General features: G+C 36.2%; 1 protein-coding gene across 6 annotated transcripts in view; it reads left to right on the forward strand.

Annotated features, from left to right (window-relative positions):
- Positions 1-15,311, forward strand: part of atp13a3 (ATPase 13A3) — a 33,683-nt gene that overhangs the window by 6,432 nt on the left and 11,940 nt on the right. For all 6 annotated transcript variants that reach the window (XM_043251875.1, XM_043251880.1, XM_043251878.1 and 3 more), the window contains exons 2-15: positions 1,294-1,384; positions 7,227-7,314; positions 7,391-7,564; positions 7,934-8,110; positions 9,919-9,989; positions 10,077-10,160; positions 10,260-10,329; positions 10,466-10,600; positions 11,675-11,747; positions 11,973-12,104; positions 13,178-13,360; positions 13,591-13,748; positions 14,482-14,670; positions 15,186-15,247. In XM_043251875.1, coding sequence (XP_043107810.1) covers positions 7,264-7,314; positions 7,391-7,564; positions 7,934-8,110; positions 9,919-9,989; positions 10,077-10,160; positions 10,260-10,329; positions 10,466-10,600; positions 11,675-11,747; positions 11,973-12,104; positions 13,178-13,360; positions 13,591-13,748; positions 14,482-14,670; positions 15,186-15,247 — 1,559 coding nt within the window. In that variant the 5' untranslated portion in view covers positions 1,294-1,384; positions 7,227-7,263. The remainder of the gene's footprint in view (positions 1-1,293; positions 1,385-7,226; positions 7,315-7,390; positions 7,565-7,933; positions 8,111-9,918; positions 9,990-10,076; positions 10,161-10,259; positions 10,330-10,465; positions 10,601-11,674; positions 11,748-11,972; positions 12,105-13,177; positions 13,361-13,590; positions 13,749-14,481; positions 14,671-15,185; positions 15,248-15,311) is intronic.

The raw sequence follows: 15,311 nt of genomic DNA on the forward strand, positions 1-15,311 counted from the left end.
GAAACTGCTTGCAAACGGAGCTACCTGCAGAATACTGACTCAGCGGTTGCAGCACATTCAGAAGAAAAAAAAAATCGATCTGTAACGATGTCAGAAAGCCATGCATGTAGGACAAGTTTGTCAGACAGACCTTGTGAAATCCAGCTGGCGGACTTACCTGGGGCTATTTATTTATTTATTTTTTTTATTCAAATTTATAGCAAAGAAATCTGAGCATAAAGAGAAAAAGAGGAGCAACCGGTTATTTGATGGACTAGATTTAAAATAACTGAGCCCTGTTACTTCCTGGTACAATCCTAATCATTAGGTCGACTCGGATAATTGTTGATTTTTATAAATGCATTTTGTGCTGACAGTTCTTTTTGAGAATAGGGTAGTCATTCAACAATTGACGGTCTAGATTTATTGACAAATTCGTGTCGGTTTGCATGGTAACACAACAGATTTTTGCCTAAAAATTTGGGGTTTTATGGTTTCGTTTGGATTTATTTTTGAGAGTCTGCTTAACAATAACATTTACAATACTGATATTTACTTTTTAAATTAGAAATAAAAAAATATATATATTTGCACCCATGAATATTAATTTTGGCCTCACAATAAAATTTTGTGCTTTATTTACATCATGAATATTTATTTTTTGCTTTAAATATTAGGATTAATTTTATGTGCATCTGAAATTAATACTCATTTATTGGCGGTGAGAATGAATAAATATTTAAAATGGTATTAATGTTAATCACTTTGAATAAAAACATGAACAGAAACTTATTTTTAATTGACAATTGTCACACAAACTCTTAGTAAATTATGTAAAGGTTGTCTAACCAATCAGGTGAAGTCTCTCAGTGGATAGCTTCTCTAACCTTTATTTTATTCAGTCTTTATATGACTACAGTGTTAGATGTTCTGAGTAACACACTCATCAGGATATAAATTTCCTGTGGGCTTTATACTGCGCTGTTGGTGGGTTGTTGTTTTTTTTTCCCCCCAAATTGCCAGTATACCAGCCAGACACTGTTTGATTTGTTAATGTACACACGGAGCCCTTTTCTGTTTCATTTCTTCAGTGTCTGTGTTCAGACGTTTAAATCCAAGAAAGTGAAAACCTTGAACAGCCTGTCGCTTTAATGTTTTTCTCTCACGGCGAGCTGCTAGGAAACGCTCTGTAAATCTTTCAAAATGTTATTCACGTGTCAGATTTGAGAGAGCTTCAGAATCCGTCCATTAGAAGACCAAAGGCTGTGTGATGCATCGAGTTTAATTAAGTTTTCCTCTTTTGTTTTCTCTCAGGAGTCCAGGTCTGCAGTGAAAGAGCGTAAAAGAGAGAGGCCTCTTTATAGGTGAAGGGATTGCCCAGGGCCACAGCGCCCAGAATCTGAAGGTAAGGGAATGTCGCCGTGTTCAATAATCACCTTCCTTTTGATTACTTTTCCCATGCTCCTTTACATAACCAAGGCCAAAAAAACTAACTGGAGATGTCAAGTTCCAAAAAACGGCCTTTAAAAGACTTGGTTCTGTAATCGCTGTTGATTTCAACATACTTTTACTATAAAAAATGTTTGTCAAATGTGGAACTACTGAATGTAGGATGAGGATTTGACATGAAGTCAGTTTTAGGCCATTCACTATGAATGTTGAAACGGCTTGAACTATCCGTTTTAGTTTTAAGGATCCAACTAACATGCTGTGTTGTACGTAATAATGACGTTGAGCAAACTGGAAAGGTTATGTTAATGCTCAACTTAAAAAGAGGGTTTCTTAATTACACAAGAAAAAAGCATTATTATAACTTGTAAAATTATATAAAACTTGTATTACTCATTACTTTGCTTTAAGGTTAACCTTGCCATCATCTAACACTCAGTGTTGATCTTTGAAGGTAATTTAATGTTACATTTAAATTATTATTATTATTATTAAACTTAATAGTCTAAGAAGTTAATTATTTAAAGTTAAATGCTACCTTTAGCGAAGAAAATATTTTATCAATCTACAATCTAACATTTGTCTAAATTCAATTTTATCATTTGCAATGAGTTTTTTTTATTATGTTTATGAAAAAAGCAACACATCTCATTTTAAAACATTTAAGCAATTTATCTGTTAGCTGCCACTTGAAAGTCATTACGTGACACAAACTATTTTTGGATGAATTTTAAAGTCTGCATAAAATAAATATAACCTATAAATTTTGGAAATGTATGTTGGTGATTTGTTGCAAACCATTCATCATGCATATTTCTTTCCTTTTTTTATTTCTCATACGTCTCGAAAAAGCCAAAGAACAGAACCAAGTCCACATTACACACTTTGGTTTTTTTTCTGTGAAATGCAGCCTGTCTGTGGCTCATGCCGATACTGATTTTAAAGGGATAATTCAACCAGAAATGAATTGTCATTATTCACTCGCACTCAAACCTGTGAAGCCTTTATTTATTTTCAGAATGCCAATGGGATTATTGCTGAAATCCGAGAGCTTTCTGACCCTCCCACAGAAAGCAACGCAACTGCCTTAGTCAAGGCCCAAAAAGCCCATGAGACATCAGTGGTTCAGCCCTAATGTTATGAAGCTACGAGAATACCATGTGCTCAAAGATGTCACATGGACAATTTTAACAATGTCCTTACTACCTTTCTGGGTCTCAGACCTGGTAGGTGCAGTTTGCTCTATGTAGAGTCTATGGAGAGCTGTCAGATTTCATAATAATAATAAAAAAAATCTTAATTTGTATTCTGAAGATGAACGATGGTCCTGTGGGTTTGAACGACAATAATTAATGTAATTAATGACAGAATTTTCAGTTTTGGGTTAACTGACCTTTAAAGTCAGTGTCAACCGGAAGCTTCTAGCCCTTTTTTATTTACATAGTTTGACAGAATATTAAAACGGAATATTAAAATGAGGAAACTAGATGGTGTGGCTTTTTTTTTTTCTACTGCAAACTGATTGGATGTAGTAAAGTAGGCATTTCATTCAGAAATGAACACGGATAAGATATAGTCCGTTTTGATTTCACAGACTTACCTTTTTGCCGTCAGTTGAACTTGGTTTGATATCAAAAAAAAAAAAAAAAAGAAGTGTCTTCAAAATGACTCCTTGCATACTTGCATGACACATTGACATGGGTTGGGTAAAAAAAGCCTGTCAGGTTTATGATTGCAGTGTTTCCTTGCATTCAACGTACAGTCTGAGGAAGTGAAAAAAAAAAGAAAAAAAGTGCAGCATGTTGCAATCGCGATTTGCGTTATAAGCAGATGTGACCATATAGCAGCTGCTTCAGAAAGGGAAAATGGTAGGAAGGGTCGGTCCTGAATTGGGTTTCCCCTTTCTGTGCGGGTGCGGGGGGCTGATAAGATCAGGGCCCGTGGCAGAGGGCAGGGAACAGTGAGCAGGGCATGACCACTGACACCCAACTGTCTAATACACACTCGCACGCTTTGCCTGTTTTCTGCCATTCTGCCTCCCTGCTGCCCTATTGTTGAGGTGACCACACCAGCACGGTGCTGGTTTCCTCCCTGCTGAGCTCCCTTCCAAAACCTAGTGAGAGGCCTTCAGGCCAAACATCACGCAATACTCGTAAGAATAGATTTGGAGCGCTCTGTTGGCGGGGAGTCCAGGCGTATATAGCTTAATTACTCCATTCCTATTTTGTTTTACAGCATTATTTTTACAGCATTTGCATTGTGTGATGCTTCTGCTGCCTTAAAGTAATGTCAATGTAGGGAGCTCACTACTCTGCTCTCCTATTGGTCAGGAGAGGTGAATTGAGTATGCAGATGGAAAGCATTTGGTCATTTTAATTGGCTAATACTAGTGTGAAGGAGAACTTCTGCTACGTTCTGATTAGTCAGGGGGAGGAATAATAAGAAATGAAAGCAGATCACTTTAAATAAACTGTCTACATCATATTTCACTCAATTTGATTATGAATTGAAAAAAATTAATTAAATCAATTGTTCAACCAAAATAACAGCGTATTAAAACCAAAAAAATAGCTTGTTTTATTTATATTGCTTGAGCAAATAAGAATTTTGACCATTAGGATTTGGTGATTTAAATTGTGACTATTTTAATAAATTCAGTGCTGTTTTCTCCTAAATTTATTACTATATTAAGTTTTTATGAATTTGTCATATGATTGCATTTTGTTACTGTATTATAAAATCAAATAACTCCACTTTTCCTCTTTGGAATTATAATCCGTTAAAAGCAGTAAGACAAATTGCTTGAATATATATACTTGTATTTTGCAAATGAGAAAAATGTAACTTTTTCCATGGCCACGCACACACTGCGTTTAAATGTGGTTGTCAGTTCACCTTTTAGCGCATTAATTCCGTTCTGCACACACAGTTGTGTAATTTATGGGACTGATAACTGCATTGTACTGCTGAATTAACTCCTGCAAAATGCAGATGATGACAACTACTTTTGCAGAAATGTTGTGCAGTATGTACAGAACTGAACTTGCGCCAGTGACCGTGTACCGCCAGACAGCTAACTTTTCATCATGGTTTATGCCCAAGACTCGTTCGGCTGGTGATTTGTAGCGAGAATGGCAGATTGTGCTAGTCCATCTGCCACGATTATGAGAGCTGGAAAGAGCCTTTTGAATGACAGAGCCCAGTGTTTTTCTCTGATCTCCTTGTCTTTCCTCTGCGGAGAGCTTTGGTTACATGCAGCCTGCTGTTCATTCCCGTCAATCTTCAAGACAACTGCACTTGCACAGTCATGAAATATTTAACCATTAATCTCTATCATCTCCGACGTTTGCGTCAAAGGTCCAAAATTACCACCCATTCAGCACCAATTGAGAATGAAAGGGACTTTGGTGAGCGCATAAACTTGCCAGTTGGATGGCGACTTCAGTTATAGCAGAATTTGAATAGAAGTTATAGAAGAATGATAGTTTGCCCCTTATGATGTAAGGTATGGGAGCAGTTCAGTTTCAAAGTCTGCTGGAAACATCGTAACTCGATTTTATCTTTGAGGATTTAGAGGTGAGATTATATCTGTTTCGTAATTGATATGCGGATGGATATTTATCGAGTATCTTAAAAAAACCAAAAGGACACACAGAGAGTGCAGGCGGGTTAGACTATACATTTAGAATCTATGTGATTTAGTCAACTAAAACGCAATTCCCCCAGAATTCAAGGTAGAAGGGGGTAAAAATGTCCTCCATCGTCTTTTATATCATTTGATGTAGTTAATATCACATGAAGACTGACTTTTTCCACCAAACTTCAGCACAATTGCAGATGTGATCTTGATTTGATGAGCAGCTCAATAAGTTAAAGTGACTTTTTTTTTTGGCACAAGTTCCTGTTTTTATTCTATTTCATCAATGGAAAGTTTAAAACTAGGCCAAAGCGGAACTGTTTGTCTTTGAGCAACAATATTCTTACTAAATCAAACAGCCATTTGAATAAAATTTTTTTTTTTTTTTACAAAAAAACAAAAAACCAAAAAGTATGTTTTTGTTGGTGATTTAACATTCGACACAGAAAGATTCATTAACCTGTGTGTTACATTCTGGATCAATTTTTCCCTTATTTTGATTTTCGAGCTGTCGGAAACACCAGTTAATATGTGATTTTTAATTTTAATATTTTGTGAGGTTTTCTTCTCATTTAAGGCTGTGGATAAGTGAGGATACAATGTGCTTTGAAGTGCACACTAATAATTTTCTGACGATTATGTTTCAGGTCAGTTTGACCCACTTTTTTTTTTTTTTAAGGCAACTGTACAGAACAAATATTTCTTAAATATGTTATGTTGGTGTTTTGCTACCCTAGAAAGGGAAAAAGGTTTTTTTTTTTTTTTTTTTTTTTTTTTTTTTTTTTTTTTTTTTTTCCCAGTGATAAAAAAAATACTCTAAAATTGAGCTATAATCTTATTTTTCAATCAAATACCATTTAATCTATTGTCCATATTTTGTGACTTTCTCAGTTAGGGCCACGAACGTGTTTTAAATAAGTTGTTCCGATTTTTTTGAAGTTCACAAAGGAAGGTTCCTATGCAATTTTGTTTAGGCATTAGCAGTAGGTAATAGTAGTAAACTTCTAACAGTTAAGGGCTTAAAAATGTGGTAAAAAAAAAAGAGATGTTTTGTTCAGAATTGATTCCTCCTTGTTTTTAATGATGTGAATTTGCATTGAAGGCCATCAAAATCGTACCTAGAAGTCGAACACAATACAAGGGTGAAACCATGAACCAATGACAACATCCATTTTCTTTCCCCTCACCTAACCCGTAAGCGACTGTGTTTACAAGGAGCCATGCATATAGTTTTGTCATTTTGTGAAAAACAGACGTGGAAGTGAATAGAATTCGGTGTTCACCGGCAGGACATGGCTAAATACAATAGAGCTGGTTACAATCAGCGACAGTCTGAGACCTCCCATTTATGGTAACTGACACAAAGTTCAACGGTCGCTTTGTCGTGTCCAGTGTAGACACTAGACAGACTTTGGGGTCGTTCTCATGTCAAACGCGTGGACAAGGCCCGCCGCGAGGCTTTATTGCTTGTTTCCAAAATGCTTGGGAGCTTGCGCTTTCGTAGCGCTGCCATCGCTGTGCAACCGTGACCTGGCTCTTCACGACGACGCCGAAGTTTCAACACGCGTTGAATAGATTTGCATCAACGAAAATCACTTGTAGTAGCTCTGCTGCATCTATGTTCAGCGTGTGTGAAAGCAAAGAAATCACAATATACGCTGATGCTTAAACGAGTCTAATAAAAATGTGATATGAAACCAATAAGGTGACAGGAAATAATTATGATTGGTAACTTATTTCGCCAACAATTGGTAGGTAAAATGATTTTTATTTTTTAGGCCTGTGTGTAAATAAGTGTATCTCTCTCTTTTTACATTTCTGATGGTCAGATTGTCTCGCTGGCTTGCCAGCTGTTGTCTGGCTCTCATGTGTGTCTGAGAACACTCTCAGCGTGGCTCTCAGCTGTAGCGCTCAGGATCGTGACTCACAGGAAGTTCTTCTCCAGTGTTTGTATTTATGTGTGCACATGATCATGTGTCATCTCAGGTCAGCTGGTTGTCAGTACAATCCAATGGTATAACAGCTGTTGTTGGGCCTCACACAATCCTCACTGTACTAAACACTCCCTCACACACACACACACTCTCTCTCTCTCTCTCTCTCTCTCTCGCTCTCTCTCTCAGCGTGTGATCTCTCTCTCTCTCTCTCTCTCTGTGTGCAGGAGAGCAGAAGTTATCCAGGCAGGACTAAAGATCAGGATGGAGAAGGAAGATCTGAAGATTATCAACAAGGGTTTGGAGGATGAGATGGTATTTTACTTTTCTCTCTCTTTTTTTGCCCTTTTTTCTTTCATAAAGCACACAAGTTGATTTTCTTTCTGTTCAGGAGCTGAGCGGGTATCGGCTGTGCCGATGGAAGGTGGTTCTGGTGGGTTTGGGTGGTTTCTGTACGGGTGGTTTTCTCTTCCTGCTGCTCTATTGGATGCCTGAATGGTGTGTGAAGGCCACCTGCAGACGGACCACCATCAAAGATGCAGACGTAGCCCTCTTACGAAGCACCGTATGTATTAAACCTATATCTGCATCAAGTGATTTTTGGATCACTTGATAATTTTTTTTTTTTTTTTTTTTATTAATAACTACTTTTAGGTTTTATAAATATGCTTATTGAAATGTTATTATTTTTTTAAAAGACAGGAATTTCCCTAAACAATGAATAAACCGAAGGCACAAATTATGTCTAGCAAAAAATAGACTTATAGTCTTTAAGAATGACAATGCTGCAGACGTCATGTTGTTGTTTGGCAGATAACCCTCTACTCTGAGGCAGATCATTCGTAAATGGCTTCCAGTCATAATTATAGTGCAGTGATGTGGTGTGTTGTAACATAAGTATGTGTTTGCATGTAATCTGTGTTTTTGTCCATAGGATGAGTTCAAGCGCTGGTTTAGAGCGAAGATTCGGGTAATGCTGGCCCCTGGGAAGGACCCTTATGACAACCTGGCCTCTCAAACCGCCTCCCCTCAAGCCAATGACCACACCCACAACCCCACTGACCCTGCCCCTGGGAAAATCACCGGGAATCCAGAGGACCAGCCTGTGCCGGTATCATTCGCATCAAATCAATCCTAACCTTCACATATAGTTCAATTCTGCATTTCCACAAATTCTAGTGTTTGCTAACTATATATACGCTACCAGTCAAAGCTTTTTGAAGACAAAAAAGACTCTTCTGTTTACCAAGCTTGCATTTATTTGATCTAAAATACTGCAAAAGTAAATTAGTAGAGGTGCTCCCTAATAGTTGACTAATTGTTGGTCCACCAGTAGAGACTAGGTTGACCAAAATTTTATTAGTCGCTTAGTTGCATAAAAATAATAATCCCCAGGTGAAGTCTCGCAGTCCATGACTGACAGATAACGGCTAGTTTATGGTAATGCAGTAAAACATCAGCTGCGTCCAAACGCTTGCCTATCATTCATCGACCTCAAATATGGCTTGTTATCTGAAATGTGTAAGTATTAGCAACTTTACATGGCCGTGTAATGTTAACGCTGGCCGCTGTAATGGCTGCTGATCAGTGTCTGTGCAGAGAGTGAAGAGTAGGACAGATGGAGACGGTGGTGCGCTCAAATTTTTATGTGTGCTTTCACAATAACAAAATAATATATCTCGCTTTTTTGTGAATTCCTAGTGAAAGCAAACAGGACGCACTCTCTGCCGTCTCTGACCGTCAACTCGAGCGCAAAACACCTCATACATTTTTGTTTCTCTCTGTAGATATATTTTTATGTCTGCAAAACAGTGAAATGTCTACTTTCAAATGAACCAATTCAAATTGAAAACAATTATAGAATGTTATCCTCATGAAACATGCATACAGACACATCACTACTGCATAGAAGAGTGTCCAAGGACAAAAGAAAGCGCTGCTTGATCAAAATAGTAAAATGTTAATGCAGTCTCCATACTGTTTTTCACTGACACGTTCATAATCATTACTTCTGCCGCTGCGCTTGGCGAGCTTTGCGTTCGCTTGAGCACTAATGGTACGATGATAAATAAATGCTCATACCTGAATGGTTTATTAATAAACATGCGGTTAGTCAATGCTTAAAATCAGAGAAATCTTAGACCAGAGAAATCCCTAGTTGACGACAGCCCTAAATATTTGTACAATTTAAAATGACTGCTTTGTTTGAATATATTTTAAAATGTGATTTATTGCTGTGATCCAAATGAAATCCCTATCATTGTATTCTCTTATTTAATATTGTCCAGTGCTTTGATACAATCTGTTTTGTTAAAAGAGCTTTATAAATAAGTGATTTGAATTGATTGATTAAATTATCAGCAGCATTACTCCAGTCTTCAGTGGCACATAATCCTTCAAAAATCATTCTAATATGTTAATTTGCTGTTTAAGAGGGGTTTTTTAAGATTCATTGGAAGCTTGAAATAATTATAAGCAAGGATGCTTTAAATTGATCAAAAGCCATGATAAAGACATAATGTTAAAATGATTTCCATTTCGGAAAAAATACGTTGTACTCTGTTTTCAATATCATAATAATAATAATAATGATAATGGAAGTTTTTGAGCAGGAAATCAGATTATTGTAATTATTTCTAAAGGATCATGTGCCTGAAATAATGATGCTAAAATTTCCGTTTTGAAATCAAAGGAATAAATAACATTTTAAAAAGTAATTTTTAATAGTAAAAATGCTTTTTGAATTTTACCGTCTTGGCTGCATTTTAGATCAAACAAATGCAGGCATGGTGAGCTTTCAAAACATTACAGATGCTATTGTTTAAACATTTTGAATGTGGTGTAGTGTAGTTGGGCTTTATCTGTGAATGGGTAAACCTCTTTTCTTTCTCATATTTCTGCTTTTCTTCTCCATTACAGAGGCGTTATTTTACCCTCCACAGCACTAAATACTTTTGGAACGACTCCATTCAGAACTTCGAAGTATTGAAGTAAGCAAACATGCCCATTTATGACCCGTCTCTGATGATTTGTATAAATTCTGCTCTGCGAAACCCTAAAACCTCATTGTTCTGCAGAGGCCTGGAAGATCAGAGCATGACCTGCTCTTCTGTTCACTCAAAGCACAGTTTCGGGCTCAACAAAAACCAGCAGGAGTACAGGTGAAGCCTTTGTAATCTGTCAGTTGAGCCGTGTCTGGAAATAAATGTTGACTAGTGGGCTCAAGAATCAAGTTTAACTATTGTTCATCTCTACTTTAGGAGATTTTTTTTCGGACTCAATGAAATAGACGTGAAAGTGCCTTCTCTTTTCAAGCTGCTAATTAAGGAGGTATGAGTGAAATGTGAGACCGACCCTGGCTGCAGAAATAGCATGACGCAGCACTGCTGACTCTGCTGTGGTAAATATTGTATGTCTTCTTAGGAACTTGAAATAAAGGAACTATCTTCGTCCCTCTCTTTCTCAGGTCCTCAATCCTTTCTACATCTTCCAGCTCTTCAGTGTTATCCTGTGGTGTACTGATGAATACTACTACTACGCAATGGCCATAGTCGTCATGTCAGTCATATCAATAGCTACCTCTCTCTACACTATTAAAAAGGTATGAAGTTAAATCGTTTAAAACGGTATGCGCAAAACATTTTATTTACTGTGCTGTTGTATTTTTCATATTTTTAATATTTCTAATTTTAGTAAAAAATAATGGTATAGTGGATTAATACTATAGTCCAGATCTTTTTACATTTATTTATTTAATAAGTTAATGGTTTGTGAAATGTTGACCAATGCAGGCAAGTCAATGATTATTTTTGGCTACTAACTGATTAATAGCATGTTAATATTCTTTGTTATTCTGTATACTGTACAAAGTATTTGTGCAAAATATGTACATGCTATTTTATGATTTAATATACATATGAATTTTGTATTCTGCACTATTTTAAATATTATTCAAATACATTTAAAATTGTTCATTATGAGCCAATTAATAATCAGTATTGATATGAAATACAACATAATTATTACTACACATAATTTTGCTTCCTGTACTGTTTCTTATGTTGTATTAGGTATTTTAAATATTATTTTTTAAGGAAAAAACATTTCCCATGAAGAAAACAAACTATTTGAAATGCAATTAAATATATATATATTGTTTTATCAAAGACAAAAATCCATTAAGTTCATAAATATATTGGTCAATAAAGGTTTTGGCCTTTATTAACTAATAAATTACCTATTAAAATTGTGTAACATGCCACATATTTATGAGATACTTTATATACTGTAAATTTAGTTTTTTATTTTAGTGTAATAATTAAATCAGTAATTCTCTAAGCGAAAGTTTTTACATGTCGAATGACATTTCTCGTTTTAGTATAACGAACATTGATGAATTATACATAATAAAAGACATTTATGGTAACATTTGAACACGACCAGTTTGATTCTGTTATTTCAGCAAATAAATCAATATAATGTTGTATTTTAGAGTCATCAAGCATAGGGGTGTATCCAAGGTTAGAGTTAATGCTAAATTTCTGATTACATAACTGAGGTCTGTTATCAGTTCATATGTTTTTGTATACGCCTATTAGATTAGATTATCTGTGCTGCCTGGTCAAGAGAATGTTTATTTGTGCTTTACATTTAGCCTTTTTTTGTTGTTTTACAGCAATATGTAATGCTACACGACATGGTGGCAGCACACAGTACTGTTCGAGTTACAGTCTACAGGGGCGAAAACGGTACGGATCAGAGTGTGGAATATGATTTTCATTACATCTAAGTATATTTGTAATGAGGGTGCTGCTGCAGGTCTGGGTTGCCTGCATCAGTGAGCCTGGCGCAGTGGCCAAAGTCACGATGAGTCAGCACTCCTGCGCAAGGAAGCATGGGTAATAAGTGATCTGCTGAGACAGACTGCTTTTATTTCACACCTCTCTCTGTCTTGTTTTTTTTTTGCTGTACAGAAACGGAGGAAGCCCTGTCCACAGACCTGGTCCCCGGCGACGTCATCGTCATCCCCAGCAACGGGACCATCATGCCCTGTGACGCAGTGCTCATCTGTGGCACCTGCATTGTTAATGAGAGCATGCTTACAGGTGATTGGATGCAGCCAAAGTTGATTTAGAGAGGGGCGATTTGGGGGGAAATCATACGTTACCCTGGACCGCAAAACCGGTTATAAATGTCAGTGTTCAACATTTTTTGGCAATTGGGATTTATACATCATCTAATGGCTGAATAAATGTGATTTTGCATGGATGCAATACTGAGAAAATCACCTTTGTGAAGTTGCAACTGGTCGAAAATTAAGCCTTAATATTTTTACAGAAGGAAATGTAGAAAATATCTTCATGGAACATGATCTTTAGTTAATATCATTCATTTTGACCCATACAATGGAATTTTGGCTCTTGCTATAAATATACCCCAGTGACTTAATACTGGTTTTGTGGTCCAGGGTCACACGTATTCCTCATGACTGCTCAAAAATAGTTCAAATACATAACTCCTGTCCACCTTTTTCATTGCAGAAGTTGTTTTTGAATGCGCAAGTCTTCTTGTTCATTAACCTCTGTAGGGAAATAACGAGAAGAATGAGCATACAGTAAAACAGTTTGAACTACAAACCAGTGCGTTTGTAATTAAGATAAATTAAAATAATATAGTGACACTATATAAATATAAATGTTTTGCACAGCTAAAAATAGGTCTGGCTTCTGGTGTCATCCGTTTCCAGCTATTAAATATACAAATGACTGTCACCACTCATATGATATTTATTTATTTCTAAACATGACAATTAGGGTTTCATTTTTCTTGCTGCAGTGATTGGTCAATAGACAGATGAAGTATATTCGTGAACCATTCCAAATGTTTTTGACATTATTGTGACGTTTTTTTGTTACATTACCACCTAATCTACTCAAATTTTTACTATTGAAGAAACAAAGATTTTTATGATTTAATACGCGCATTAACTTTCAGTAAGATTTTTGACTTCAGCTTTCTTTTCTGTTTTTATTTAAAGTGATAATCACCGATTTCATGTATATGTTGTCCTTTGTCGTCATTTAACGGCTGTTGTTGTCATTTAATTTATTTTCCTTTTTTTGTGAATACAGTGAAGATATGCATGTCTCCTTAAATGTTTCTCATTTCATGTATTCAGGTGAGAGTGTTCCAGTCACAAAGACTGACCTTCCAAACCCTCAACGGGATAAGAAGGGTGGGGATGGAGATGCCATCTACAGCACAGAGGAACACAAGAGACACACGCTCTTCTGTGGCACAAACGTCATACAGACCCGCTACTACACGGGAGAAATGGTCAAAGCTGTGGTGGTCCGCACAGGTTAGAAGCCAGAAGTACTTCAAATACATTTTAAGCATGCTTTGTCTGCCGCCTTTTTGTCGCTGAAGTTGTATTTCAATGTATTGCCTCGAGTTTGCACTAAAAGGTACCATAGTAGGCAGGATATCTGCTCGAATGATGCTTTAAAATACTGCCAACATAAGCAGCTGACTAGATTCTGTAACGGAGCCCATAGTTACAATTTCAGTGTGTGTATTTTTCTTCTCTAGGCTTCAGCACCGCTAAAGGGCAGCTCATCCGCTCTATCCTGTACCCAAAACCCACAGATTTTAAGCTGTACCGGGACGCGTACATGTTCCTGCTGTGCCTGGTCGCTGTTGCCAGCATCGTCTTTGTCTATTCCTTGGTCATGAAAATCATAAATAAGGTTTTTATCTTTCTTTAATGTCATAAGGAACAGCAGTGTTTTTGTGACATCAGTAAGTTGGGGCAAATGTTTGCATCCCCAACTTTGAACAGTTTTGGGGGACACACTTTTTTCCCCCTAATACCGCCCTTCAAAGTTTATAGACGATAGTTACACGTTTGCCAGAAGACAAAATAAGTTCAATTTGAACCATTTGAAGCATTTGAACCTTCTGTAATAGCAGTCCCTCAGGTGTAAAAAGATTCATCTCGAAATCAAAGTCAATGTTGGAAAGAGTTCAAATGCAAAAAATGCTGAAAACCAAAAATTGGTTGGATCTGAATGATTTTTCTGAATCACAGCAGGCAATTTAACTGTTCAGGACAAACAAGGGACTCATGAGCGGCTGTCACTAAAGAAACAAAAAACAACACCGTTGTAAAAATCAAGGGAATGTAAACTTTCGAACAATTCCGTTTTTATAAATTGTTTTTTTTTTGTCTAAACATCTTATTCAGGTCAGTTATTAAATGAACGTTAACATGCACTTTGTATGATGCCTCTTAAATTTAATAAAATAATTGGCATTTAAATGGGGATGCAAACTTTTGACCTCAGCTTTAGGTTATAGAACACTTTTTGTGTATATAGATGTAGCAGAATTGAAAGTCTAGGAAAATGTGACCGGTTCAATAAATTGAGTAAATAAAGTGTGAAAAATGTGTGTTTCACTGGTATGATTTTTGTCATGTAGGAACCAGTAAAGGAAATCATAGTCAAGTCTCTGGACATCATTACTATCACGGTGCCCCCTGCGCTGCCGGCAGCCATGACAGCGGGCATCGTCTATGCTCAACGGCGCCTCAAGAAAGTCGGGATATTCTCCATCAGTCCACAAAGAATCAACATCTGTGGGCAGCTGAACCTGGTGTGCTTTGACAAGGTAAACATGGGAGACCGAAGTCCTTTTCTTTTAATGCAACGGGGAGTCAAATATTACAAATATCTTTTTTTTTAAAAAACTACTTTCAGAAACATTAAATCTGGTTATTTTTCATAAAACTAGGGTAAATTGTGGAGACATTTTGGAACTTCATGGTCTAATATTATGCAGTAATATGTTTTAGCTAATACAGAGTTGATGCATTTATCATTTTACAATTTTTCATTTAACAGATGTGTAATATTATGCAATTATTAAACAATTTACTTATTTTAAACATTACTATTGTCTAAATAATAAAATGAACGGTTTATTTAAAAAAAAAGACATTACTGCTACTACTTTATTATAATAATAATAATAATAATAATGATAATGATCATGATATGAAACAAATTGTTGTTAAATAACTATTATTATTACAGTATAAAAACGAGGCTTGTTTTTAGTAATTTATTATTATTATTATTATTATTATTTTTATTTATTTATTTATTTTTTTTTCATAATTTCAGACAGGCACCCTTACAGAAGATGGCTTGGACATGTGGGGAATTCAGCGAACAGAAGATGGCAGGTATAAAATAAAGATGAAATGGATTACCAGAACATTCTCAGTTGTTTTTGGCTCATCACTGCAG

Source organism: Puntigrus tetrazona, chromosome 11, assembly GCF_018831695.1.
Source record: "Puntigrus tetrazona isolate hp1 chromosome 11, ASM1883169v1, whole genome shotgun sequence".
Classification (NCBI taxonomy): domain Eukaryota; kingdom Metazoa; phylum Chordata; class Actinopteri; order Cypriniformes; family Cyprinidae; genus Puntigrus; species Puntigrus tetrazona.